Source organism: Mustelus asterias, chromosome 8 (genome assembly GCF_964213995.1).
Source record: "Mustelus asterias chromosome 8, sMusAst1.hap1.1, whole genome shotgun sequence".
Taxonomy (NCBI): Eukaryota; Metazoa; Chordata; class Chondrichthyes; order Carcharhiniformes; family Triakidae; genus Mustelus; species Mustelus asterias.
Window position 1 is genome coordinate 12,762,282 of NC_135808.1, and position 24,980 is coordinate 12,787,261.

The 24,980-nt window shown below is 48.5% G+C and overlaps 1 protein-coding gene across 1 annotated transcript in view; it reads right to left on the reverse strand.

The window, feature by feature from the left end:
• The window catches only part of LOC144496864 (CD48 antigen-like), a 40,073-nt gene that overhangs the window by 14,416 nt on the left and 677 nt on the right, over positions 1–24,980 (reverse strand). The window contains exon 2 of the mRNA XM_078217433.1: positions 825–1,130. Coding sequence (XP_078073559.1) covers positions 825–1,130 — 306 coding nt within the window. The remainder of the gene's footprint in view (positions 1–824; positions 1,131–24,980) is intronic.

A 24,980-nucleotide genomic window follows, 5' to 3' on the forward strand; every position in this document is an offset into this window, starting at 1 on the left:
ATAGCGTAACCTCTGGCTTGGGGAAGACTGAGTCTAGAAAAAGGGCTCACAATGTCAGGACACAGAGTAGGCCATTTAGCACTGAATTTTCTTCACAGAGGCTGTGGAGGCCACGACACTGAATGTAACTTAAAAATAGATCTCTAGACAGTAAAGGAATTAAGGAGTATGGGGAGAGAGTAAGAGGTAGAGGAACAACCATGATCACACTGAATGGTGGAGCAGGCTAAAATGGCCTACTCCTATGAGAGGAGGTCACCAGCACAGGCTGGATGATGCCACATTAGAATTATCTTCCTTTTCCATATTAAAGTTAATTTATTTATGAGTCAAGTAGGTTTACATTAACACTGCAATGGAGTTACTGTGAAAATCCCCTAGCCGCCACACTCCGGCACCTGTTCGGGTACAGAGGGAGAATTTAGCAGGGCCAATTCACCTAACCTGCACATCTTTGGACTGTGGGAGGAAACCCACGCTGACACGGGGAGAACATGCAAACTCCACATAGACAGTGGCACAAGCCGGGAATGCTGTGAGGCAGCAGTGCGAACCACTGTGCCGCCCCTCATCACTACACTGATGTAGTTTGGCTCAGGGAGCGACAAGCTTCAAGTGGGTCTTTTGCACCTCCTCTGGGATATTTGCAGTGTCTGGTATACGCAGCTTGCATTTCAATTCTTTTGCCTTAGGGATAAGGGGTTTATAGTTTTGTCTTCAGCAAAAACAACAACCACAAATTCTGTGTCACCTTTCTTAAGTTTGGTACTGAATAATTCATGAGCGGCAACACTTCCAAGTGACAAAGCAATTAAGCTACTTACCAATGAGTTTCAAAATTCTCCTTCCTCTCAGTTCTCCTCCTGTTGTGATTTTATAAATTCCTTCGTCTCTAGATGTTACATTCATTACCGTCAGAGCGCCAGTGGAAACATTATAATATAAACGAAACTCAAACTGTTCATTTGGCTCCTGTTTGGGCAAATTTGGTGCGTAATCGAAAATAGTAAAAAGGTTTCCACCATTGTCTGTGAACTCCCATATTACATCAATGCTCCTCAGATCTTCATCAATTTTAAGGTCCAGTGAAGGTGATGAACCAACAGCAGCAAGTACTTCTTCCTGCCCAACTGATTGACAAAACAAAGTAAGTTAAATACTGGCAGTGAAACGTCAAGAAAAACAACAATAAATAACTGACTTATTGGGAGCTCAGAACCTGGATTTCTGAGGGCAGAGATTCCATGATGTGGAGATGCCGGCGTTGGACTGGGGTAAACACAGTAAGAAGTTTAACAACACCAGGTTAAAGTCCAACAGGTTTATTTGGTAGCAAAAGCCACACAAGCTTTCGGAGCTGCAAGCCCCTTCTTCAGGTGAGTGGGAATTCTGTTCACAAACAGAGCATATAAAGACACAAACTCAATTTACATGAATAATGGTTGGAATGCGAATACTTACAACTAATCAAGTCTTTAAGAAACAAAATTATCCAAACATGCTGGTCCATTGCAGTTGTTTTGTTTCTTAAAGACTTGATTAGTTGTAAGTATTCGCATTCCAACCATTATTCATGTAAATTGAGTTTGTGTCTTTATATGCTCTGTTTGTGAACAGAATTCCCACTCACCTGAAGAAGGGGCTTGCAGCTCCGAAAGCTTGTGTGGCTTTTGCTACCAAATAAACCTGTTGGACTTTAACCTGGTGTTGTTAAACTTCTTACGGCAGAGATTCCACACAGGTTCAGCAATCTGCAACTCTGAAAATAAAGCCTAGTGCTTGGTTTGCTCTGTTTCAAGCTTCACTAATGCGTGGCAGAAATCTTAATGAATGCTATATTTGTACTGCAAGATGTCAGTGTTCCTCTACTCTACCTAAATTGACACCTTCCAGGTAATAAGTGACTTTTTTCCCCCAACTTGAACTACTTCACATTTATCCACATTGAACTTTAGTAATTTACCATTCTGTTAGTTTATTAATTTAGAAACATAGAAAAACTACAGCACAAAACAGGCCCTTCGGCCCCACAAGTTGTGCCGAACATATCCCTACCTTTTAGGCCTACCTATAACCCGCCATCCTATTAAGTCCCATGTACTCATCCAGGAGTCTCTTAAAAGACCCTATTGAGTTTGCCTCCACCACCACTGACGGCAGCCGATTCCGCTTGCCCACCACCCTGTGTGAAAAACTTCCCCCTAACATTTCCCTGTACCTACCCCCCCAACACCTTAAACCTGTGTCCTCTCGTAGCAGCCATTTCCACCCTGGGAAAAAGCCTCTGAGACTCCACCCGATCTATGCCTCTCAAAATCTTATATACCTCTATTAGGTCTCCTCTCATCCTACGTCTCTCCAAGGAGAAAAGACCGAGCTCCCTAAGCCTATCCTCATAAGGCATGCCACTCAATCCAGGCAACATCCTTGTAATTCTCCTCTGCACCCTTTCAATCTTTTCCACATCCTTCCTGTAATGAGGCGACCAGAACTGAGCACAGTACTCCAAGTGGGGTCTGACGAGGGTCTTACATAGCTGCATCATTATCCCCGGACTCAACTCAATCCCTCGATTGATAAAGGCCAGCACACCATACGCCTTCTTAACCACCTCCTCCACCTGCAGGGCCGATTTAAGAGTCCTATGGACCCGGACCCCAAGGTCCTTCTGATCCTAGACAGTACTAAGAGTCTTTCCCTTTGTATTGTACTCCTTCATCCCATTTGACCTTCCAAAATGGACCACTATGCATTTATCTGGGTTGAAGTCCATCTGCCACTTCTCCGCCCAGTCTTGCATCCTATCTATGTCCCTCTGTAACTTCTGACATCCCTCCAGACTATCCACAACCTCACCAACCTTCGTGTCGTCAGCAAACTTACCAACCCATCCCTCCACTTCCTCATCCAGGTCATTTATGAAAATGACAAACAGCAAGGGTCCCAGAACAGATCCCTGGGGACACACCACTGGTGACCGACCTCCATTTAGAAAAAGACCCATCTATACCCACTCTCTGCCTCCTTTGGGCAAGCCAGTTCTGGATCCACAGGGCAGCAGCCCCTTGGATCCCATGCCCTCTCACTTTTTCTAGAAGCGTTGCATGGGGGACCTTATCGAACGCCTTGCTAAAATCCATATAAACCACATCTACCACTTTCCCTTCGTCAATGTGTTTAGTCACATTTTCGAAGAACTCCACCAGGCTCGTAAGGCACGATCTGCCTTTGACAAAGCCATGCTGAGTATTCTTGAGCATACTAAACCTCTCTAAATGCTCATAAATCTTGTCCCTCAGGATCTTCTCCATCAGCTTACCAACCACTGAGGTTAGACTCACCGGTCAGTAATTTCCTGGGCTATCCCTATTCCCTTTCTTGAAAATAGGAACCACATCCGCAATCCTCCAGAACGTCCCCCGTCTCATCGACGACGCAAAGATCATTGCCAGAGGCTCGGCAATCTCTTCCCTTGTCTCCCACAGTAACCTGGGGTACATCCCATCCGGACCCGGCGACTTATCTATCTTGATGCCATTCAAAGATTCCAGCACAACCTCTTTGTTAAAGTCCACATACTCAATCTTTTCAGTCCACCGCAAGCCCACAGTACATCCACCCAGGTCCTTCTCCTCTCTGAAAACCGAGACAAAATACTCATTAAGCACCTCTGCCATTTCTACTGGTTCCGTACTGATTTTCCCACCTTCACCTTTTATTGGCCCTATTCCTTCACGTCTCATCCTTTTACTCTTCACGTATTTATAGAACGCCTAAGGGTTTTCCTTAATCCTACCTGCCAAGGCCTTTTTGTGACCCCTTCTGGCTCTCCTAATTTCCTTCTTTAGTCCCTTCCTACAAGCCATATACTCATCTAGATCCCTATCTTCGCCAAGCTCTCTGAACCTTTTGTACGCTTTCCTTTTCTTCTCGACTAGGTCCCGCACAGCTTTCGTGCACCACGGTTCCTTTAACCTACCAACTCCTCCCTGTCTGCTCGGAACGTTGTCCTGTCGAACTCTAGACAAACATTCCTTGAAAAACTGCCACGTCTCTTCAGTACATTTCCGCGAGAATACCTCCTTCCAATTTACTCCTCTAATTTGCTGCCTTATGTCTTCATATTTCCCCTTACTCCATATAAACGCTTTCCTAGCTTGCCTGATCCTCTCTTTTTCCAATGTAAGCAGAAAGGAATACAGTTATGATCGCTATCCCCAAGATGCTCTCCCACTGAGAGATCTGACACCTGTCCAGGTTCATTGGTCAGTATCAGATCAAGTACAGCCTCTCCTCTTGTAGGCTTGTCCACATGCTGTGTCAGGAAACCCTCCTGAGCACACCTAACCAACTCCTCCCATCCAATCCCCTTACCCTAGGGATATTCCAATCTATGTTTGGGAAATTAAAGTCTCCCATCACAACAACTCTGCTATTATTGCAACTCTCCAGGATCGGTTTCCCTATCTGCTCCTCCACCTCCCTGTTACTATTGGGCGGCCTATAGAAAACTCCCAGCAAAGTGATCGACCCCTTCCCACTCCGAACTTCCACCCAGAGACTCTGTAGACAATCCCTCCACAGCATACACCTTCTCTACAGCTGTGGCACTATCCCTGATCAGCAGTGCCACTCCACCCCCTCTCTTGCCTCCCTCCCTGTCCTTCCTGAAACATCTGAATCCCGGCACCTGGAGTATCCAGTCCCGTCCCCGAGACATCCAAGTCTCCGTAATGGCCACCACATCACACTTCCAGGCATCGATCCACGCTCTGAGCTCATCCCCTGCATTTCCTTGCAGTTCTTCTCAGTATTAACTATTGTGCTTCTTTCAAATTTACCAATTGTGCTTTTGGTTCCAAAATGCCAATTATCAATATAAATTGTGAGCAGCAATGGCTCCAGCAATGATCCGTGTGGAACAATAGCTCCCACTTCTGCCACTCTTAACTACCTTTGCACTGAAGTTATCTGGCAATCCACTCTCTCACTTGGGTCCAGTGGCTTCATATGCACTAATTATATTCATTGGTCTCTGATGGACACCTTACTTAATGTCTCTTGAAAATGCAGATAAATATCTACTAGCTTACTACTACTTACAGGTTACTATTAGTTATAGGTTGGATACAAGAGCATTGAACTTAATATTGACATGTATGTAACTGATGGTATTAAGTTAGTCCCAGCATTTGCCTTTGGAGAGATGTGTCAGCGTTACGATCCATTATCAGCACCATTTCAATTAATTACCATTGATTATTGGGTGGCACTGTGCCTCAGTGGTTAGCACTGCTGCCTCACACTGCCAGGGACCCGGTTTCAATTCCAGCCTCGGGTCACTGTCCGTGTGGAGTTTGCACGTTCTCACCATGTCTGTGTGGGTTTTCTCCGTGTGCTCCGGTTCCCTCCCACAGTCCAAAGATGTGTGAGTTAGATGGATTGGCCATGCTAAATTGACCGTAGTGTCAGGAGGATTAGTAGGGTAGATGTGTGGGGTTGCGGGAATTGGCCCTGGATGGGACTGTGGTTGGTGCAGACTCGATGGGTCGAATGGCCTCCTTCTGTACTGTAGGGATTCTATAATTCTATTATTGGTGAAACTGAAGTTCTCCAAACTACAGTTGCTCTTCACCACCCCCTACAAGTCAACACCTGTCTTTGATTTATTCTCTTCAACAAGTCCAGGACGGCTTTGTCTTCCCTTCTTTCTTGAACATTTGTTCATAACAGATGCTGGCAGTAAACCCAGGAACAAAGTTGTAATTGCAGAATAATCTAATTCAAGGCAAGGATATTCCATATTATTTACAAATGGCATCGAAATCAAACAGGAAAGCTGCAAAACTTTGTCCACCCCGATTTCCAAAACCGCATTCCTTTGGGACTTGAACACTTGAAAAGTAACATGATTCCAGACAGCAACAGAAACAAAAGTAGAATCGCAATTATTTAACTTCAGTACATCCGCAGCATAATTTTTAAACTTCAGTACAACATCGTCAGCATAATTAAACTTCACGTTTTGTAAATATGAAAATCTGTGTTCTGAAGTAATTGAGGAAAAACAGTTACACAGTTTACAGCTAAATCCTCCACATCAGACGAAGACACAAATCTCAGTGAAATCCCCTCTCCGCAGCCCATGACATTTTACATTTTTCTGCAGAAAGGTGGCTGCTGCGCCGGTCCTGACAAAGATGGCGATGTTAGAATCATTGAATCCTCCAGTGCAGGAAGAGGCCATTCGGCCCATCAAGTCTGCACCAACCACAATCCCACCCAGGTCCTATCCACATATCTACCCACTAACCACTCTAACCTATGCATCCCGAGACACTAAGGGGCAATGTAGCATGGCCAATCAACCTAACCCGCACATCTTTGGACTGTGGGATGAAACTGGAGCACCCGGAGGAAACCCACGCAGACACGAGGAGAATGTGCAAACTCCACACAGGCAGCGACCCGAGCCGGGATTCAAACCCAGGCCCCTGGAGCTGTGAAGCAGCAGTGCTAACCACTGTGCTACCGCACGCCCACCCCGACAGGAGCAGACAGCCCCTCTCTCGGTGCAAACGCAGGACCTGTAGGTTCTTATTCGTGGTTTTTGGGCTACACAAGATGTTCACAAAACCTCCTAGCTCGACCGCCATGTTTGTTGCTGGCTCCCCTCCAGAAGGGCTGGGCCCCGGTCTGTCTCTGAAGAGGAGGCGGCGGAGGGCGGGGAGAGGGGCTCACAACCCCATCCCCTGTTTGTGTGACCCACAGTTTGGGAAACACTGGAATGTGATTTACTGTGAAAGGAAACCCGGGAGCGGGGCCAACTCCGCTGCGACAACACACTCACTCACTCAAAACAAACTCAGTTCCAGCCACATTTAAACATTTCCAACTCCCGTTTCCCGAGAAATTTTTTTAAAAATAATTTCTCCAATTAACATCCTTGCCTCCCACACCGATCAGCGGGAAGGAGGCCGAGGGATAAGCAGCCGAGAAACATAACGATGAATCCCACTGGGTCCATAAATATGGAGCCCTGATACAGACCCAGCTCCGATCGCACTCACCCTCAGACTCCAGGTTTGCACGAGAGCGCGCACGCGCCGTCACCTCATTCCTCCACTAAGCGCACATGCGCGGTCACCACTTTCCCTCAGCGCGGTCACGTCATTCCCAAAGCACGCATGCGCGGTTACCAAGTTCATCCATTGACTACACAAGTCCCTCCCCCACCACGCAACTCACCCAAATCACTCTTGCTTCACTCGACCGGCACCGAGAAAAGGCGGATGGGCGCGCGCTGGAGTGCGGCTGCGGCTTCGGATCCGTTTGACAACCGGACCCGGCACTTAGTCCCGATTTGGTAAAATCGGCCCCGATGTTTACAAAACCTCCCGATTGAGCGTCCTGTCTGCTCCGGCAGGGAAAGGGCTGGGCCCCGGCCCGCCTCGGAGGAGGGCGGGGAGAGGGGGCTGGGCCCGGCCCGCCTCTGAGGAGGCGGAGGGCGGGGAGAGGGGGCTGGGCCCGGCCCGTCTCTGAGGAGGCGGAGGGCGGGGAGAGGGGGCTGGGCCCGGCCCGTCTCTGAGGAGGCGGAGGGCGGGGAGAGGGGGCTGGGCCCGGCCCGTCTCTGAGGAGGCGGAGGGCGGGGAGAAGGGCTCACACCCGTTTGTGTGACCCACAGTTTGGGAAAACACTGGAATGTGATTTACTGTAAAAGGAAACCCGGGAGCGGGGCCAACTCCGCTGCGACAACACACTCACTCACTCAAAACAAACTCAATGAGTTGCAGCCACATTTAAACATTTCCTACGACGGTTTCCCAGGAATTAAAAAATAATAATTTCTCCAATTGACATCCTTACCTCCCACAGCGATCAGTTCAAAGGTGAGACTGAAGGAAAAGCAGCTGAGGAACAACATGACGGTGAATAGCGGTGTATCCATAAATCTGCAGCCCTGATACAGACACTACACCCCACTCCCGATTCGATCACAGCAACCCTCAGACTCGCTGCAACAGACCGCAGGCAGATTGACAAGAGCCGGGCTCCGAGCTGGATATTTATCAATGAGGAACTGAACAGCCGTTTTTATATGCAATCAAACTCTCAGCAAGTGAGTCATTCCAGGTCCAAAACAAGGCAGGCTCATCACCTCCTGTCTTGGGCTGATCCAAGCTGATTGGAGCAGGCATTGCACTTCGTCCAAGGCTTGATCTCATAAAGGCCGAGATGCCGCTTTTAAAAATTGCTTCAAATGAAGCCTCAGCGTAACCTCATGACTTCAACCAATTGCCCTCTTTTTAGGCACAGCAAAACCACACTTGATCTGAGCCAAAAGGCCAAGAAGCAATGAGGGAACTAAATAGCCACTGCACAGAAAAGCAGAGCCACAAAGCCGGCAGAATGAGCCTTCATCAAGGAGGTGGAGTCAACAGGGAGCAAGCATTGCCAAACCCATGAGTGACAGATTTGGCTCAGCACCTGTCCTTAGTGGAGAAATTCTTCCGGTAACAACTTTGACCACATGGCTATCAAGTAGAAATCATAGAAACCCTACAGTGCAGAAAGAGGCCATTCGGCCCATCGAGTCTGCCCTATCCCCACATATTTACCCGTTAATCCCTCTAACCTACGCATCTCAGGACACTAAGGGGCAATTTAAGCATGGCCAATCAACCTAACCCGCACATCTTTGGAATGTGGGAGGAAACCGGAGCACCCGGAGGAAACCCACGCAGACACGAGGAGAATGTGCAAACTCCACACGGACAGTGACCTAAGCCGGGAATCGAACCCAGGTCCCTGGAGCCGTGAAGCAGCAGTGCTAACCACTGTGCTACCGTGCCGCCCGTATATCTGTCGTTTGCAACGTGTTATTTGAGAGTTTTTTTTATGAATAAAGTATATTTTTGAAATAAAAAACAGATTTGGCTCAGATCAAGTGAGTAACAGATTACAGGCCTCGACCTCACCAACGGAAGTAATTTGTCCAAAAATCCGCAAAGTGACAAAGCACAAAAAAAAATGCTGAGAAAAATCTTAGCAGGTCTGACAGCATCTGTGGAGAGAGAATAGAGCCAACGTTTCGAGTCAGGGTCTTTCCATCCGCCTGCAGTAGTGGAGGTAATTATTTGAAAATTTGGACTGACATTCAATGCAAATTCCTTGGTTGTTGAGGGAATGAGGAGCAGTCGGTGGGTGACAGACGGCTGGGATTGTAGCAAACGCTTCTCACCATGCACCTGCCACTGTCCTTTTCAGCATTAGGTGGAATTTTACCAAAGTTTGCCAAGAATGTCAGACTGAAAATCAGCATGTTTCTTTGCAGACCCACAGCTGAGTTTTCAGACCAGATTTTCTGGCCCTGTGGACAAACAATCTGGGGGTGGGACCTAATGGGGTCAGCAAGGCCGCCAGCCTGGTGATACCATTCCACCCACTCTGCTTTGTACCCTGACTACACAGAGTGCTGTAAGAAGTGTAAACCGAACATGCGCTACTACTGATCATCTCTTTAATCCTTTAATACTAAAATTCCGAAAGGTGTGCAGCAGAAGCAAAACTTCACTGTGTGTCTATGTGCGTATGTGCTGATACTGTGGTTGAGACTATTATCATTCCCAGTAACCCTGCTGTGTGGCAAGTGAACATTGAATGCAATTAGTAATTCCCGTTACTGCACCATCAAAAGTTCAAATAGACCTGCTACTCGATGAAGGCGGAGTTGGAAGAGGAGTCAGATGTGAATGGGACTGATTTTCCTACAAAAGTAGAAACTCGCAGCTTTAGGATTTATAATGGCTGCTGCTAACATAGGGACGATTTGCCTGAGGCATTGAAAAGAAAGTTAATGGTGTGTCCTGCCTGATGATCACCATTTTAAACTTTACAGAATGAAGCTCTTGAGGGATAGTGATGCCACGGAGCACTTTATTGAAAAATAGCAAATTAGGTAGCCACTGGTGACAAATGGAAACTTTTAATTTGCTGCCAATAGCAAAATTTCACGATTTTGAACTGCGATGATATGCTCAGCCTTACATGCATTCATTCCTTTGAAGCTACTTAATTTGCACCTGCCAAGCTCGAGGGAACTGGAGTAAATTAAAGTCAGTATAAATAAGACTCTAGTCTGGCAAAGGTCTGTGCCACTGAAAGAAAATTGTGTGGCCACAAGTAATAGTAACTGTCAAAAGTTTCCCAAAGCAGCTCACGGTGAAGTCGGGAATGGGTTAATGAACTTTGTCACACTTAAGCATTAAGACCCGAACTCTGTGATTTTGTTGAGAACACTGCAGAGTTCATGTTTTTGTCAGAGTTCGGTGTTTTTCATGTCTGTGCCAGATAAGAGGAACAGCTTTTCTTGTTATTAAGAAATGCGATTAACCCAGCTCGAAATAAGCTAAACAGTCTCCATTTTTATGTACCTTTGTTTAACACGATGGAGTTGACATGTATGCCTTCTGTCTTTGTATAACCATAGATTTATATATATATATTCATCATACGTTATTCATCTTATCCTGATATAAAGTATTATACAAATTTGTATGTATATTAGTTAACTTGTTTGTGCAAAACCTGTGATGTTGTTGCAAGGATATAAATGCAAGAACAATCGTGGCCTTGGAGGTCAAACAAACTACGCAGAGGAAGATACTGCTAAAACAACAAGAATCTCACCATGAACAGTGACAGACATCTTAGAGAATTGCAATGTAATGAGGGCGGGGCCCGGGACATATATAAACTCTTTTCTTACTTGTGTTCGATGAGAAGGTTGGGGGTCCACTGTTAGGAACCTCACCTCTCCCACAATTGTGAAAATAAACACTGCATTTTGAACCACTAATAGTGTCAGAGGTTTTTTTACCTACAACAACGGGAATAGGATGCTCTCCCATTCCTGCAACTGTGTTCTGGAATTTTTCAGAAAGCTTCCAGTGAGTTTGTATGTCCTTTGTTGGTGCATGCTGTGTAACGATTAGCTAACTGTAACAAATGAGATAAATGCCCTTTCTGAAAAGTATTAGTTACACTCCAGCAAGGTTAGTTACACTCCAGCAAGGTTCGTTTTTAACTTCGACTCATCCGAATGAGCAACATGTTTTCTGAGTGTTTTTAATCCTCCCTGTACCAGTCAAACCTCACTTGTTCCAGATTCTTTGAGCTGTTTACAGTCCAAGTTTGGAACAATCATTTTGTCTCTCTCCTCTGATGGGAATCATAGAGTTATAACCTTTATTCCAGATAGCAGAGGAATTTACAGCAGTGCTATTTCATGACCTGGCACTAAATAGTAATAATAATCAGGCTTTAAAACATTAAATCGTAATTGTTATGATGGGATACAGAATCCAGATTAAAGCCTTTCTGGTGTAAAGGGAGGCAAGATTTAAAACAATTGGATCTGTACCTCAGGGCTTCCTTCTGTTTCAGGCCTATTGAGTTTATTCAGCTGAATATTATGTGTTTTGTAACGACTTTATGAGATGGAGAAAGGATTTTGCAGCCAGTGGAGTCACTGTGGCAGGCAATTTGCATACAGTCAACTCCACAAACCGTAATGTGATCATGACCCGCTAATGTGTTATTTTAGTGCTGTTGATGGAGGATAAACATTGGTCAGGACATCGGGGAGCATCCTTCTGTTCTTTGAAAAGTGCTAGTGACCCTTTTCCTGTCTGTGAGAGGAGTAAACAGCACCCAGTTTAACATCATGGGTGGAATTTTCCCAGAAAAATGTGAAGTGTCAAACGGGTGAGAGAACCTCCTGTTTTCTCACCCATTTTTCCAGTGAGACAAGTAACAATAATTTTACGGCACTGAGGGGTTGTAATGTGATCCCTGCCAGTAGCCGGAATGGGTGAAGCCTATTCACTCCAGGAAACCAACTGCAGACTGCTTGGGCACCATTGTACAGGCGCGTTGATCTCCCAGTATACTGTGTCCACAGTGTACATGGTATACTGGGAGATCTGTCAAATGCCTCCAACCCCCATCGCTGACCTCCTGCCCCCAACAACCAGCCCCAACCCCTCCCCCTCCCCTCCCCCTCCCCTCCCCCTCCCCTCCCCCTCCCCCCTCCCCCTCCCCCCTCCCCCCTCTCCCCTCCCCCCTCTCCCCTCCCCCCTCCCCCTCCCCCTCCCCCCTCCCCCTCCCCCTCCCCCCTCCCCCTCCCCTCCCCCTCCCCCCTCCCCCTCCCCCTCCCCCCTCCCCCTCCCCCCTCCCCCTCCCCCCTCCCCCATCTTTTTTTTAAAAAGCTACAGCACAAACAGGCCCTTCGGCCCACAAGTTGCACCAAACAATTTCCTTACCTTCTAGGCTCATCTATAACCCTCTATCTTACTAACCCCCATGAACCTATCCAAAAGTCTGTTAAAAGACTCAATCGAATCCACTTCCACCACCACTACCGACAGCCGATTCCACGCACCCACTGAGTGAAAAACTTACCCCTAACATCTCCTCTATACCTACTCCCCATCACCCTAAACCTGTGGCCTCTCGTGACAACCATTTCAGCCCTGGGTAAAAGCCTCTGAGAATCCACTCTATCAATACCTCTCAACATCTTATACACCTCTATCAGGTCACCTCTCATCCTTCACCTCTCCAAGGAGAATAGACCTAGCTCTCTCAACCTATCCTCATAAGGCATACCACTTAATCCAGGCAACATCCTCGTAATTCTCCTCTACACCCGTTCTATGGCTTCCACATCCTTTCTGTAATGAGGCGACCAGAACTGGGCACAGTACTCCAGGTGGGGTCTGACCAGCGTCCTATACAGCTGCAGCATTATCTCCCGATTTCTAAACTCAATTCCTCTATTGATGAAGGCCAGTATTCCATACGCCTTCTTAACCACAGCCTCTACCTGCGACGCTGCTTTGAGCGTCCTATGAACCCGGACCCCAAGATCCCTCTGTTCTTCCACACTGCAATCGGAGGTGCCATCTGTTAGGTGGCACCTCCGACTGCAGCACGCCAATGTTGCTGGTGTGTCAGTTGAGATTGTTATTTTAATTTATCATTTCTGATGCATGATTTGGTTGTTAACCTTGCAATTTTATTTGGTTTCGCAGTGAAGAGCTAATTTGGGCTTCCTTCTGACTTAGTTTCAGCTACCCTACTTTGAATTGCTTTCCTCCTTCTGCCCCATCAAGTGACTTCTCATCCTCAGTGATTTTAACCTCCATTTCAGTTCATCACATTCTCTGTCCTCTGAATTCAGTGCCCTCCTGTCCTCCCTTAATATCGTCCTCCATATAAATTGCCACATGGCTTTGCTACTATTTACCAATTACAGATGAGGAAGGCTATTTCAGATCATTAGTATTATCTTCTATGTACATCCCTCTTCCTCATCCCATCGCTTAACATTCTTCCTTCCACGTCCATCCTGAGGGAGAAAACTTTAGTTTTCAATGTCTTTTAAATGGGCTGTGTTTGCTGCTGGTGCGTCCAGTGAATGAGGTGATTGGCTTTTGCGCATGCGCAGACAAGTACGCCTGCAGATTGACATCAGCAATCTTGTGTTGCTAATGGATGCTGTGTTCTCAGTAGGTTTTATTTTACAAGCGCCAGTAACTTGATGCTGCAGGTACCGTGTCATTTCCAATTCAAGAACCAGTGACGACCGCACATGCACCTTGCTGCACAAACAGCCATACATATAACCTTGCATGTGCTGCACTGGCTGCAAACACAGCCATGTGTATAATAGAACTGAAAACGTGTCACAGGAAGAGATAAAACTAAAAGGAAATCACCTGGGTGAAGATTACTATTGCATTTTATTCTGAACAAAATAATCCTTCCTGGTTCCAAAGTCCACTCCCTAGGATGGTTAATTTAATTTTGAGGTAATGTTTCAAGTCTGGATGTCCAGAGCTGAGAACTGGAGCTCGGATGAGATTTATATTGTTGTGGGGGGTGGGGTTGAGCTGTAAAGGCTGGATAGAGGGACAGCAATAGATGGAGGCTATGAAGAGAATGACAAAGATGTTGTGCATAAAAAGACAAAGGAAATGGAAATGGTGGTGATCATGGTGAAGAAGGGTGCTTGCTGATAGTGGCACATTAAGAGAACAGAATGTGTTAGTGGCAGAACAAAGGTGAGCAGTGTCGAAAGACAACCTGAAACAAGGATCAAATGATCCTGGTGGGGTGGGGAGACGATGGTGAGAGAAAAATAGATGGAAGGTGGGATGAAAAGGGGAAGGAAAATTAAACAAATGGACAAAATAAAAATAAATAGATAGAAATAAAAATGGGGTGAAGGTGGAGGAGAGAGCTTCCAGTCTGAAGTTGTTGAACTCAATGTTAAGTGAGGCTAAGCAGAAGAGGAGCTGCTGTTCCTCCAATTGACGTTGGGTTTCACTGGAACATTGCAGCAGGCCAAGGATGGACCTGTGGACGTGAGAGCAGGATGGTCTGTTCAAATGGCAAGCCTGAAGAAGGGGCTCAGAGCCTCGAAAGCTTGTGTGGCTTTTGCTACCAAATAAACCTGTTGGACTTTAACCTGGTGTTGTTAAACTTCTTACAAATGGCAAGTGACAGAAGGACCAGGATGGTGTGTTGACGATGGCATTGCTGCAACTGCCTCAGTACTCAGACAACTGCCAATCTACAGATGCAATTCTACAACTCATCTGCTTCATCCTGGACCACAATATCTTCACCTTCAACAACCAGTTCATCATCCAGACACACGGAACAGCCATGGGGACCAAATTCGCACCTCAAAAGATGCTTGAAATGAGAAATGAACTCTAACAAATATTATTCATTGGATACAAACTGGAAATTGTTTGACAATGCACAGAATGTTTCACCTTCAATGACTGTGCTAGGACATCCAGTTGTCAATGCCCAACTCTCTGGTTTGGCTTATGTGACGAAGATAACTGAGTCGGCTTACAATGTTCCACAAAGTAGTTCATGGTTAAGTTACGATTGATATCCCACATTTCAAATAAGTAACCCATTGCAAATAAGAAAACACCAACACCAGCCTCTGCAGTGCCATACACAATCATCTGTACAACTTCATACCAAATATCAGAAGAGACTACAAAAAATTTCACCTCCCCTCCAGGAAAAACTAACCAAGCACTTTACAGGCACAGACATGGAAAGGGGGAAACAAGCTAAGATGCAGCATGGATATCATACCATTTCACGGAAATTATGTAGCATAGCGACGTATAGATATTATTCTGAGATTGAGAACCCATTGTGAACAGATTGCGGAAAGAGGTAGATTTAGCAAAATGAGCAATGAGAAAAATTAATTCAGATAGAGAGATGCAAATGTAACCACCAGAAACATTTCCCCTCTCACTTTTTTTATGCACAAACCTTTATTTGCTACACGATATCTTGGCAATGTTGAATAGTCTTTGAATAGTGATTTAGATGGAGAGTAGAACACTTCCTTACGTGGTTTTAAAGTTTTTATTTATTAGTCACAAGTAAGGCTTACATTAACACTGCAATGGAAATACTGTGATATTCCCCTAGTCGCCACAGTCCGGCACCAATACACCTGACCAGCATAACTTTCGAACTGTGGGAGGAAATCGGAGCACCCGGAGGAAACCCACACAGACACGGGGAGAACATGCAAACTCCACACAGACAGTGACCCAAGGCAGGAATCGAACCCGGGTCCCTGGCGCTGCGAGGCAGCAGTGCTAACCACCGTGCCATAAATGGTCTAGCCAAGGATGGATTGTTAAACCAGCCAGTTGTTCTGGGAAAAAGTCACTGCAGTTTAACATTAGGGACAATGACTAAGCACTTGGACAAATATGGTTTCAGACTTAAGAATAGCCAGGAATAGGATGGACAGTAGAGTAACAGGTCATTCTGCCCATCCAGTCCAAGTGAGTTATGTTCCACGAGAGCCTCCTCCCACTATTCCTCATCTAAATCTACCATCGTAATCCTCAATTCCTTTCTCTCTCACGTGCTTACTTAGCATCACTTTAAATGAATCCTTACCACTTTTCAACTCTGCCCTATGGTATCGAGTTCCTGATTCTCAACAGTTTCTACTGAACTTCCTGTTAAATTTCTTGGTGACTATCTTGTATTGATGGCCTCTAGTTATGCCCTTCCTAACAAAAGAAAATGTTCATTATCCATTCAAATTGAACTTTTCATCAACCTCAATTAGATCACTCTCACTTGCTAAACAGCATAAGTAGCAAGTAATAGAGCTCAGCAATTCCACAAGCAATGGATCAGATCCAAGCTCCCCAGTCCTGTCACATCCAACCATGAATAGTGATGGAAAAGCAAATAACTCACTGAAAAGAAGCAGCTCCACAAATATGCCCAATGATAAGGGAACCCAGCACATTAGTGAGCAAAACCAAGGCTGAAGCATTTGCAACCACCTTCAGCCAGAAGTGCCAAGTGGATAATCATCCTTGGCTCCTTCCCGAGATCTCCAGAGTCACAGATGCCAATCAGCCAATTTGATTCCACAATATTCCCATCCTCAATGATGGAGGAGCCCATCAGTTCAAAAGATCAGACTGAAGCTTCACTAAACTCTTCAGCCTAATGTAACAAGTAGAAGATCCATCTCGGCCTCCTCTGGAGGTCCCCAGCACGACAGACATCAGTCTTCAGCTAACTGGATTCACTCCAAATGATATCAAGAAATGGCTCAAGGCACCAGATACTATAAATGACGATACTCTGGCAAAACTATTGAAGACTTGTGCTCCAGGACTTGCTGCAAACCCCGCCAAGCTGTTCGAGTGGATTTTCCTCCGGGTGCTCGGTTTCTGAAAGACGTGCTGGTTAGGGTGCATTGGCCGTGCTCAATTCTCCCTCAGTGAACCTGAACAGGCACCGGAGTGTGGCGACTGGGGCATTTTCACAGTAACTCCACTGCAATGTCAATGTGAGCATACTTGTGACACTAATAAATAAACTTTAGACAACGTTCAGACAGTTGGGACATTTCATTTGACTGGAGAGCAAGGTACCAGAACAGGGCTTTATTTACCACGCGCGTGCGCATGTCTCACGCTTCCAAACGGTCAGCGCATGAGCGCAGCCTCCACGCAGTCCCTGATTGGACAATCGAATCCGGAGGCCAACATGACGTTGCACATTGAACCAATCAGCGCAGCCCACGGCCGGCCCATTCATCAAAAGGAATCCCCACCGAGGGCGCGCGGCCGGGGTTACCTCCGGTCACGGTATTTGAGTTTTCAAACGACCAGTCCGACCGCCGAGCTGCAGCACTGCCGACAGAGAAGCCTCCTCCCCAGCCGGGCTCTGCAGATTGAGTGAGTGGCACCCACAGGGCGGCCCTTACTCTGACTGAACATTAGAAATTTCCTCCACAATTAGAAAAAACAGAAGTGGCTGGTTCCAACAGGTTCGTATTGGGAAAGAACAAACCCAGAGCAAATGAGGGGGTCACGACAGAAATTGTTGAAGAAACCCAGTCGGTTTGTCAGACCTGCTGAATTTCTCCAGCATTTCCTCCTCTTGTTTAAAGTTAAAGCTTATTTATTCGTCACAAGTAAGGCTTACATTAACACTGCAATGAGGTTACTGTGAAATTCCCCTAATCGCCACTGTCCAGCGCCTGTTCAGGTCAATGTACCTAACCAACACGTCTTTCAGAATGTGGGAGAAAAGCGGAGCACCCAGAGGAAACCCACGCCATCACGGGGAGAACGTGCAGACAGTGACCCAAGCTGGGAATCGTGAGGCAGCAGCACTGTGCCACCCCAGATTCCGCATCTGCAGGATTATGCCCTTAGAAGGCAGCACAGTGGTGATCACAGCGCCGAGGACCCGGGTTCAATTCCTGGTTTGGGTCACTGTCTGTAAAACGTGCTGAGTTGCATACATTGGGCATGCTAAATTCTCCCTCAGTGTACCCAGAGTGTGGCGACTATGGGATTTTCACAGTAACTTCATTGCCGTTAGTGTAAGCCCACTTGTGACACTAATAAATAAACTTTTTAAAAAAACTTTCACAAATGGGGGTATCTCACCATGGGTATATATGTGTAAATCATTGAAGATGGCAGGAAGGTGCAGACGGTTTTACAACTTGATCTGTCCACTCCTCCTCCAAATCAGCTCCAACACAAGCCAAAGCAAAAGCTCTAAAGCCTTCGCGTGTACACATCACTGCAATCCCCAATTGGACGATCAAAGCCTGATGACAAAATGACACTGAAAGATGAACCAATCAAGGCAGTCCCATTCATCAAAAAAAACAAGGATGCATGGCTGCTGCAGGTTAGTCGACAAGGTTGAACTCTGGTCACAGTACTTTAAAATCATATTTAAATATTTCCAATTTTGCATTTATCAGCCCGCCCCTCCTCCCACTGAGATCATCCACCTACCATTTTAAAATTGGTTCCCCATTTTATACCCTCATCTCCTATGTGATCAGCCTAGTCGACATGCTGAGTAAATACATGACAGTAAATCCAGGAGAAAAAAAAAAATCAATCTAATCTGCTAAACATGAAAGTCAAGGCAAACAGGTTATCAGGAGTTGTCCCTGACCAAGTGTTGCAGACTGGCACATTCCAAAGGGCAGGTCTATGCTGAGGGACACACTAAAGTTTGGGGCAGCTGCTGCAGAGGTGCAATAGAGGCAGCCAGGAATGGCCGAGGAGTGGAATTGTATACAACCTGCTCAGACTGTATGACTCACATTGAATGTATGCGGTGAATATTACACATGTCACAATTATCTGTGAGTAACACGAGTGCAACATGATTTACACAGAAAACTGAAAAAACACCACCATTTGCAATATCCATTTTGAAATATCTAATGTTTCTTTAACTGTATTGAAGAGTAATTGGAGGAGTGATACCACAGGAGGGATTCAAACACAAGTATGGAGGTCGCAAAATTCCCCAATCAGAACGGTGACACCAAAAGAGGGATTCAAACACAACAAACTGTAAAATTAATTTATTGCATTGAAGCACCTCAAGATGAAACCGAATGAACATAGCCCAGTCCATCACATAAATCAGCCGCCTGTCCACTGACTCCATCTGCACTTCCCGCTGCCTCAGAAAAGCAGCCAGCATAATCAAGGACCCCACACACCCCAGACATACTCTCTTCCATCCAGAAAAAGATACAAAAGTCTGAAGTCACACACCAACTGACTCAAGAACAGCTTCTTCCCTGCTGCCATCAGACTTTTAAATGGACCCCTGTTGTGGGAAAAATCCACTAGTCAGACTTCGAGATTCAGAAAATACGATTTATTAAATGGATCCGTGGAGACAAGGCACATGGTCTGTAGCAAACCTTCTCTCAATAGTATGTCGGGAGTGGTTCATTTTTATACTCTTTACACAATGGGCATACCGGTGATTCGAACATTATCACATTGTTTAAGTGAGTACAAGTATTTAACATTTTATGAATGGGTACATTTCCCCATGTTTACAAGAGTACAAACAGGTATAGACATTTAGCATTTTATGAATGGGTACATTTCCTTGTGTCTGTGTCTATCAATGGCTAGTTTCGTCTTGTTCAGGTGCTAATCGGTTCCCTCGCATTCATATTTCCCACCTTCCTTTAACATTAATCTAAGCTCTTTGTTTTGGGGTTTCCTTATCTTAAAAGATGTCTTGACCCTTGGCTTCCTGAGGTGTTTGTTTGCTATGAGTCACTGTGATTTGGAAATGGCTTGTCTGTTAGGTTTTTCTGAACAGCAGGAGCCCGTGTCTGCTCTTTTGGCTTTCCCAGTTAACCCTTTATGTGCCAGGCAGCCATTTTAGAGTGTGCTTTCTTGTATTGCCATTTTAGAGTGTGCCCCCCTTGTATTTTCCCCTTTACAACCCCCATATTTTATCTTATAGTTTATCTAATATGGTTTATCTTTCTCTACCCGCTAGCTATGACTAATGCTACATTCTGCACCTTCTCCTTTCCTTCTCTATGTGCGGTATGCTTTGTCTGTATGGCACGCAAGAAACAATACTTTTCACTGTATATTAATACATGTGACAATAATAAAATCAAATCAAATGATGTGTGTGAAACTGAGTTCCAGATCATGGCTCGCCCCTTCTGTTGCATCTGAATAAATAGAAGGCCGAGACCCTCATTCGTGCTTATGTTACATCTAAACTCGACAATTCCAATGCATTCCAGGCTGGTGTCACACACCCCCATATCTGTCTCTCGCCAGCATTTCTCGCTCTCTTGCTTTCTCCCCATATCTGTCTATCTCACTGTGGATTAACCATATCCATGTTTCAAGCACCAGAGCGTGACAACTCTTTGCAAGCTATGTATCGTATGATTTGCATGGCTAGCATGCAAAACAATACTTTTCCCTGTATTTTGGTACATGTGACAATCATAAATTGAATCAAAAATGTTATTTGACCACAATCAAAGTCCATATCAGATACTATTCATATTCAAGAAATCTCATTTTAAAAATCAGAAGTGACTGATTAGCTTTAGTCCAATGATTTGACTTGCAATTTTGGTCTCCACATAGAGTCATAGAGGTTTATAGCATGGAAAAAGGCCCTTCGGCCCAACTTATCCATGCCGCCCTTTTTTGAAACCACTAGGCTAGTCCCAATTGCCTGCATTTGGCACATATCCTTCTATACCTATCTTACTGTCTAAATGCTTTTCAAAAGACCAAATGGTACCCGCCTCTGGCAGCCTGTTCCAGACACTCACCACCCTCTGTGAAAGCATTCCTTTTGTATCTATCCCCTCTCACCTTAAATCTATGCCTTCCAGTTTTGGACTCCGCTACCTTTGGAAAAGGATGTTGACTATCGAGCTGATCTATGCTCCTCATTATTTTATAGACCTCTATAAGATCACCCTTCAGCCTCCTACGCACCAGGGAAAAAAGTCCCAGTCTATCCAGCCTCTCCTTATCATTCAAACCATCAAGTCCCAGTAGCATCCTAGTAAATCTATTCTGCACTCTCCCCTAGTTTAATAATATCCTTTCTCTAATAGGATGACCAAAACTGTACATAGTATTCCAAGTGTGGCCGTACCAATATCTTGTACAGCTTCAACAAAACATCCCAACACCTGTATTCAATGTTCTGACCAATGAAACCAAGCAGGCAAACTGCATCGAAGAGAGGACAGCAAGGACTCACTAAATTAATGGGATGAGCAGGGATCTGAAGATTTCGCCCATCATTCTGCACGGTAGCACAGTGGTTAGCACTGCTGCTTCACAGCTCCAGGGTCCCGGGTTCGATTCCCGGCTCGGGTCACTGTCTGTGTGGAGTTTGCACATTCTCCTCGTGTCTGCGTGGGTTTCCTCCGGGTGCTCCGGTTTCCTCCCACAGTCCAAAGATGTGCGGGTTAGGTTGATTGGTCAGGTTAAAAATTGCCCCTTAGAGTCCTGAGATGCGTAGATTAGCGGGTAAAATATGTGGGGGTAGGGCCTGGGTGGGATTGTGGTCGGTGTAGACTCGATGGGCCGAATGGCCTCCTTCTGCACTGTAGGGTTTCTATGATTCTATGATTCTTAACTTCCTACAATCCATAGGATTTGACAACGAGATCAGTCTACTCGTCCAAATTAACCTCAACAAAAGCCAAAAGGATAAGCCCCAAGCTCCAAAAGAATTACCACCGGGAGTATTATTGTTTTGCAAGACAGTTTGCCCTCAATGTTGCTTCAGAGCGATTCTCCCCCCCCCAATTCATACAAGTTCATTGATTTCCCCACTGATACTGAGAGCAATGGCACAGTGATGAGCACGACTGCCTCAGAGCATCAGGAGCCCGGGCTTCCCAGCTTGGGTCACTGCCTAAGGAGTTTGCACATTCTCCCTGTGTGAGCCTGCGTGAGTTTCTTCCGGGTGCTCCAGTTTCATCCCACAGTCCAAAAGGCGTGTTGGTTTGATGCTAATTTCTCCCTCAGTGTACCCGAACAGACGCCGGAGTGTGACATCAAGAGGATTTTCACAGTAACTCCATTGCAGTGTTAATTTGAGCCGACGTTGGGACATATCTTTTAGAAAGCGAGAGGCGGGGGCTGCTGGCTGCCAAGGAGAGAGAGCGACGGGGCCACCGAGAGAGAGAGTGAGCGAGCAACGGGGCCTGCTGACTCGCAGCAGGGCTGCTAAGAGAGGGCGGGGCCGCCGAGAGCGCAAGGGGGGGCGGGGCCGCCGAGAGAGAGCGCAAGGGGGAGGCGGGGCCGCCGAGAGAGAGCGAGCACGAGGGGGGGCGGGGCCGCCGAGAGAGCGCGCGCGAGCAACGGGGCCTGCTGACTCGCAGCAGGGCTGCGAAGAGAGAGAGGGCGGGGCCGCCGAGAGAGCGCAAGGGGGGGCGGGGCCGCCGAGAGAGAGCGCGCGCGCGCGAGGGGGGGCGGGGCCGCCGAGAGAGAGAGCGCGCGCGAGGGGGGGCGGGGCCGCCGAGAGAGAGAGCGCGCGCGAGGGGGGGCGGGGCCGCCGAGAGAGAGCGCGCGCGCGAGGGGGGGCGGGGCCGCCGAGAGAGAGCGCGCGCGCGAGGGGGGGCGGGGCCGCCGAGAAAGAGGGGGGGCGGGGCCGCCGAGAGAGAGAAAGAGGGGGGCGGGGCCGCCGAGAGAGAGAAAGAGGGGGGCGGGGCCGCCGAGAGAGAGAAAGAGGGGGGCGGGGCCGCCGAGAGAGAGAAAGAGGGGGGCGGGGCCGCCGAGAGAGAGACAGAAGGGGGCGGGGCCGCCGAGAGAGAGACAGAAGGGGGCGGGGCCGCCAAGAGAGAGAAAGAGGGGGGCGGGGCCGCCGAGAGAGATAAAGAGGGGGGCGGGGCCGCCGAGAGAGAGACAGAAGGGGGCGGGGCCGCCGAGAGAGAGAAAGAGGGGGGCGGGGCCGCCGAGAGAGAGAAAGAGGGGGGCGGGGCCGCCGAGAGAGAGACAGAAGGGGGCGGGGCCGCCGAGAGAGAGAAAGAGGGGGGCGGGGCCGCCGAGAGAGAGAAAGAGGGGGGCGGGGCCGCCGAGAGAGAGACAGAAGGGGGCGGGGCCGCCGAGAGAGAGAAAGAGGGGGGCGGGGCCGCCGAGAGAGAGAAAGGGGGGGCGGGGCCGCCGAGAGAGAGCGCGCGCGCGAGGGGGGGCGGGGCCGCCGAGAAAGAGGGGGGGCGGGGCCGCCGAGAGAGAGAAAGAGGGGGGCGGGGCCGCCGAGAGAGAGAAAGAGGGGGGCGGGGCCGCCGAGAGAGAGAAAGAGGGGGGCGGGGCCGCCGAGAGAGAGACAGAAGGGGGCGGGGCCGCCGAGAGAGAGACAGAAGGGGGCGGGGCCGCCGAGAGAGAGAAAGAGGGGGGCGGGGCCGCCGAGAGAGAAAGAGGGGGGCGGGGCCGCCGAGAGAGAGACAGAAGGGGGCGGGGCCGCCGAGAGAGAGAAAGAGGGGGGCGGGGCCGCCGAGAGAGAGAAAGGGGGGGCGGGGCCGCCGAGAGAGAGAAAGAGGGGGGCGGGGCCGCCGAGAGAGAGACAGAAGGGGGCGGGGCCGCCGAGAGAGAGAAAGAGGGGGGCGGGGCCGCCGAGAGAGAGAAAGAGGGGGGCGGGGCCGCCGAGAGAGAGAAAGAGGGGGGCGGGGCCGCCGAGAGAGAGAAAGAGCCGGGCCGGGCCGCCGAGAGAGAGAGAAAGAGCCGGGCCGGGCCGCCGAGAGAGAGAAAGAGCCGGGCCGGGCCGCCGAGAGAGAGAAAGAGCCGGGCCGCCGAGAGAGAGAAAGAGCCGGGCCGGGCCGCCGAGAGAGAGCAGGGCCGGGCCGCCGAGAGAGAGAGAGAGAGAGCGCGGGGCCGGGCCGCCGAGAAAGAGAGGCCGGGGGCGGGGGGCGAGCGGAGCGGGGCCGCCGAGCAGATGCAGCGGAAGACAGGCGGGACGGCAGGTCTCGCGCACCCGCGTTGTGTCCAAAAAGGTTAATTTTCCAGCTGTGAATCTGGGGACCTTACCTCCTCCGATGATGATGAACCGAACACAGAGGCTGAGGAACAACATGACAGTAAAACCCATCTCAGCCTTCTCCCGGTGCCAATCCGACCGCCGAGCTGCAGCACTGCCGACAGAGAAGCCTCCCCTCCGGCCGGGCTCTGCACACAGTCAGTGAGTCAATCGAGGGCAGCCCTGAGTCTGAATGACAAGACTGCAAATCCCCTCCTTATATATCCAGGCTGCACCTCGGCGGCCGAGCACCCCTCGGCGGCCGAGCACCCCTCGGCGGCCGAGCACCCCTCGGCGGCCGAGCACCCCTCGGCGGCCGAGCACCCCTCGGCGGCCCGCCGGTTTCAAACTTTACCGTTCAGCAGGCGCTCCCTGCCGATCCTTAAAAACAAAACCGCCCCTCCTCCGACGATCGGCCGAAAAGATGCTGAGGTAAAGGAGGCCGAGGAACAACATGACAGCAAAACCCCGGGCAGGAATGAGTGGGGGTAAGGCCTTGGTGGGATTGTGGTCGGTGCAGACGCGATGGGCCGAATGGCCTCCTTCTGCACTGGAGGGTTTCTATGATTCTATGAGAGTCTCAGCCGCTCAACACGAAGGCGAGCGGGTTATCAGCTCCTTCTCAGCCGACTCCCGGTGCCACTCCGACTGCCGACAGAGAAGCCTCCTCCCCAGCCGGGCTCTGCAGATTGGGTGCGCTCACAATCACTGACACCGAGGACAAAGTCGGAGAAGCAAGATGTTGATTTGCGAGTTCACGACTCTGCCGAGCCGGGTGCCCCCTGCAGGAGGAGCACACGCGGTACCAACTTCACGCTCCTTTTATTCCCGAAATTCCACGCATTCCTCCTCCCCTCGTATCCTGATTGGTCCAGGATATTCCAGGTTCACATTCTTCCCGTTCCGCCTCCCTGACGTCCTGTTACATACATTGTGCATCCTCAGTTTACCCAAGCCCTTTCACCCTGCTCAGTTAATTTAATCAAACCGTGTTCCTCACGAGTGGCACCCACAGGGCGGCCCTTACTCTGACTGAACATTAG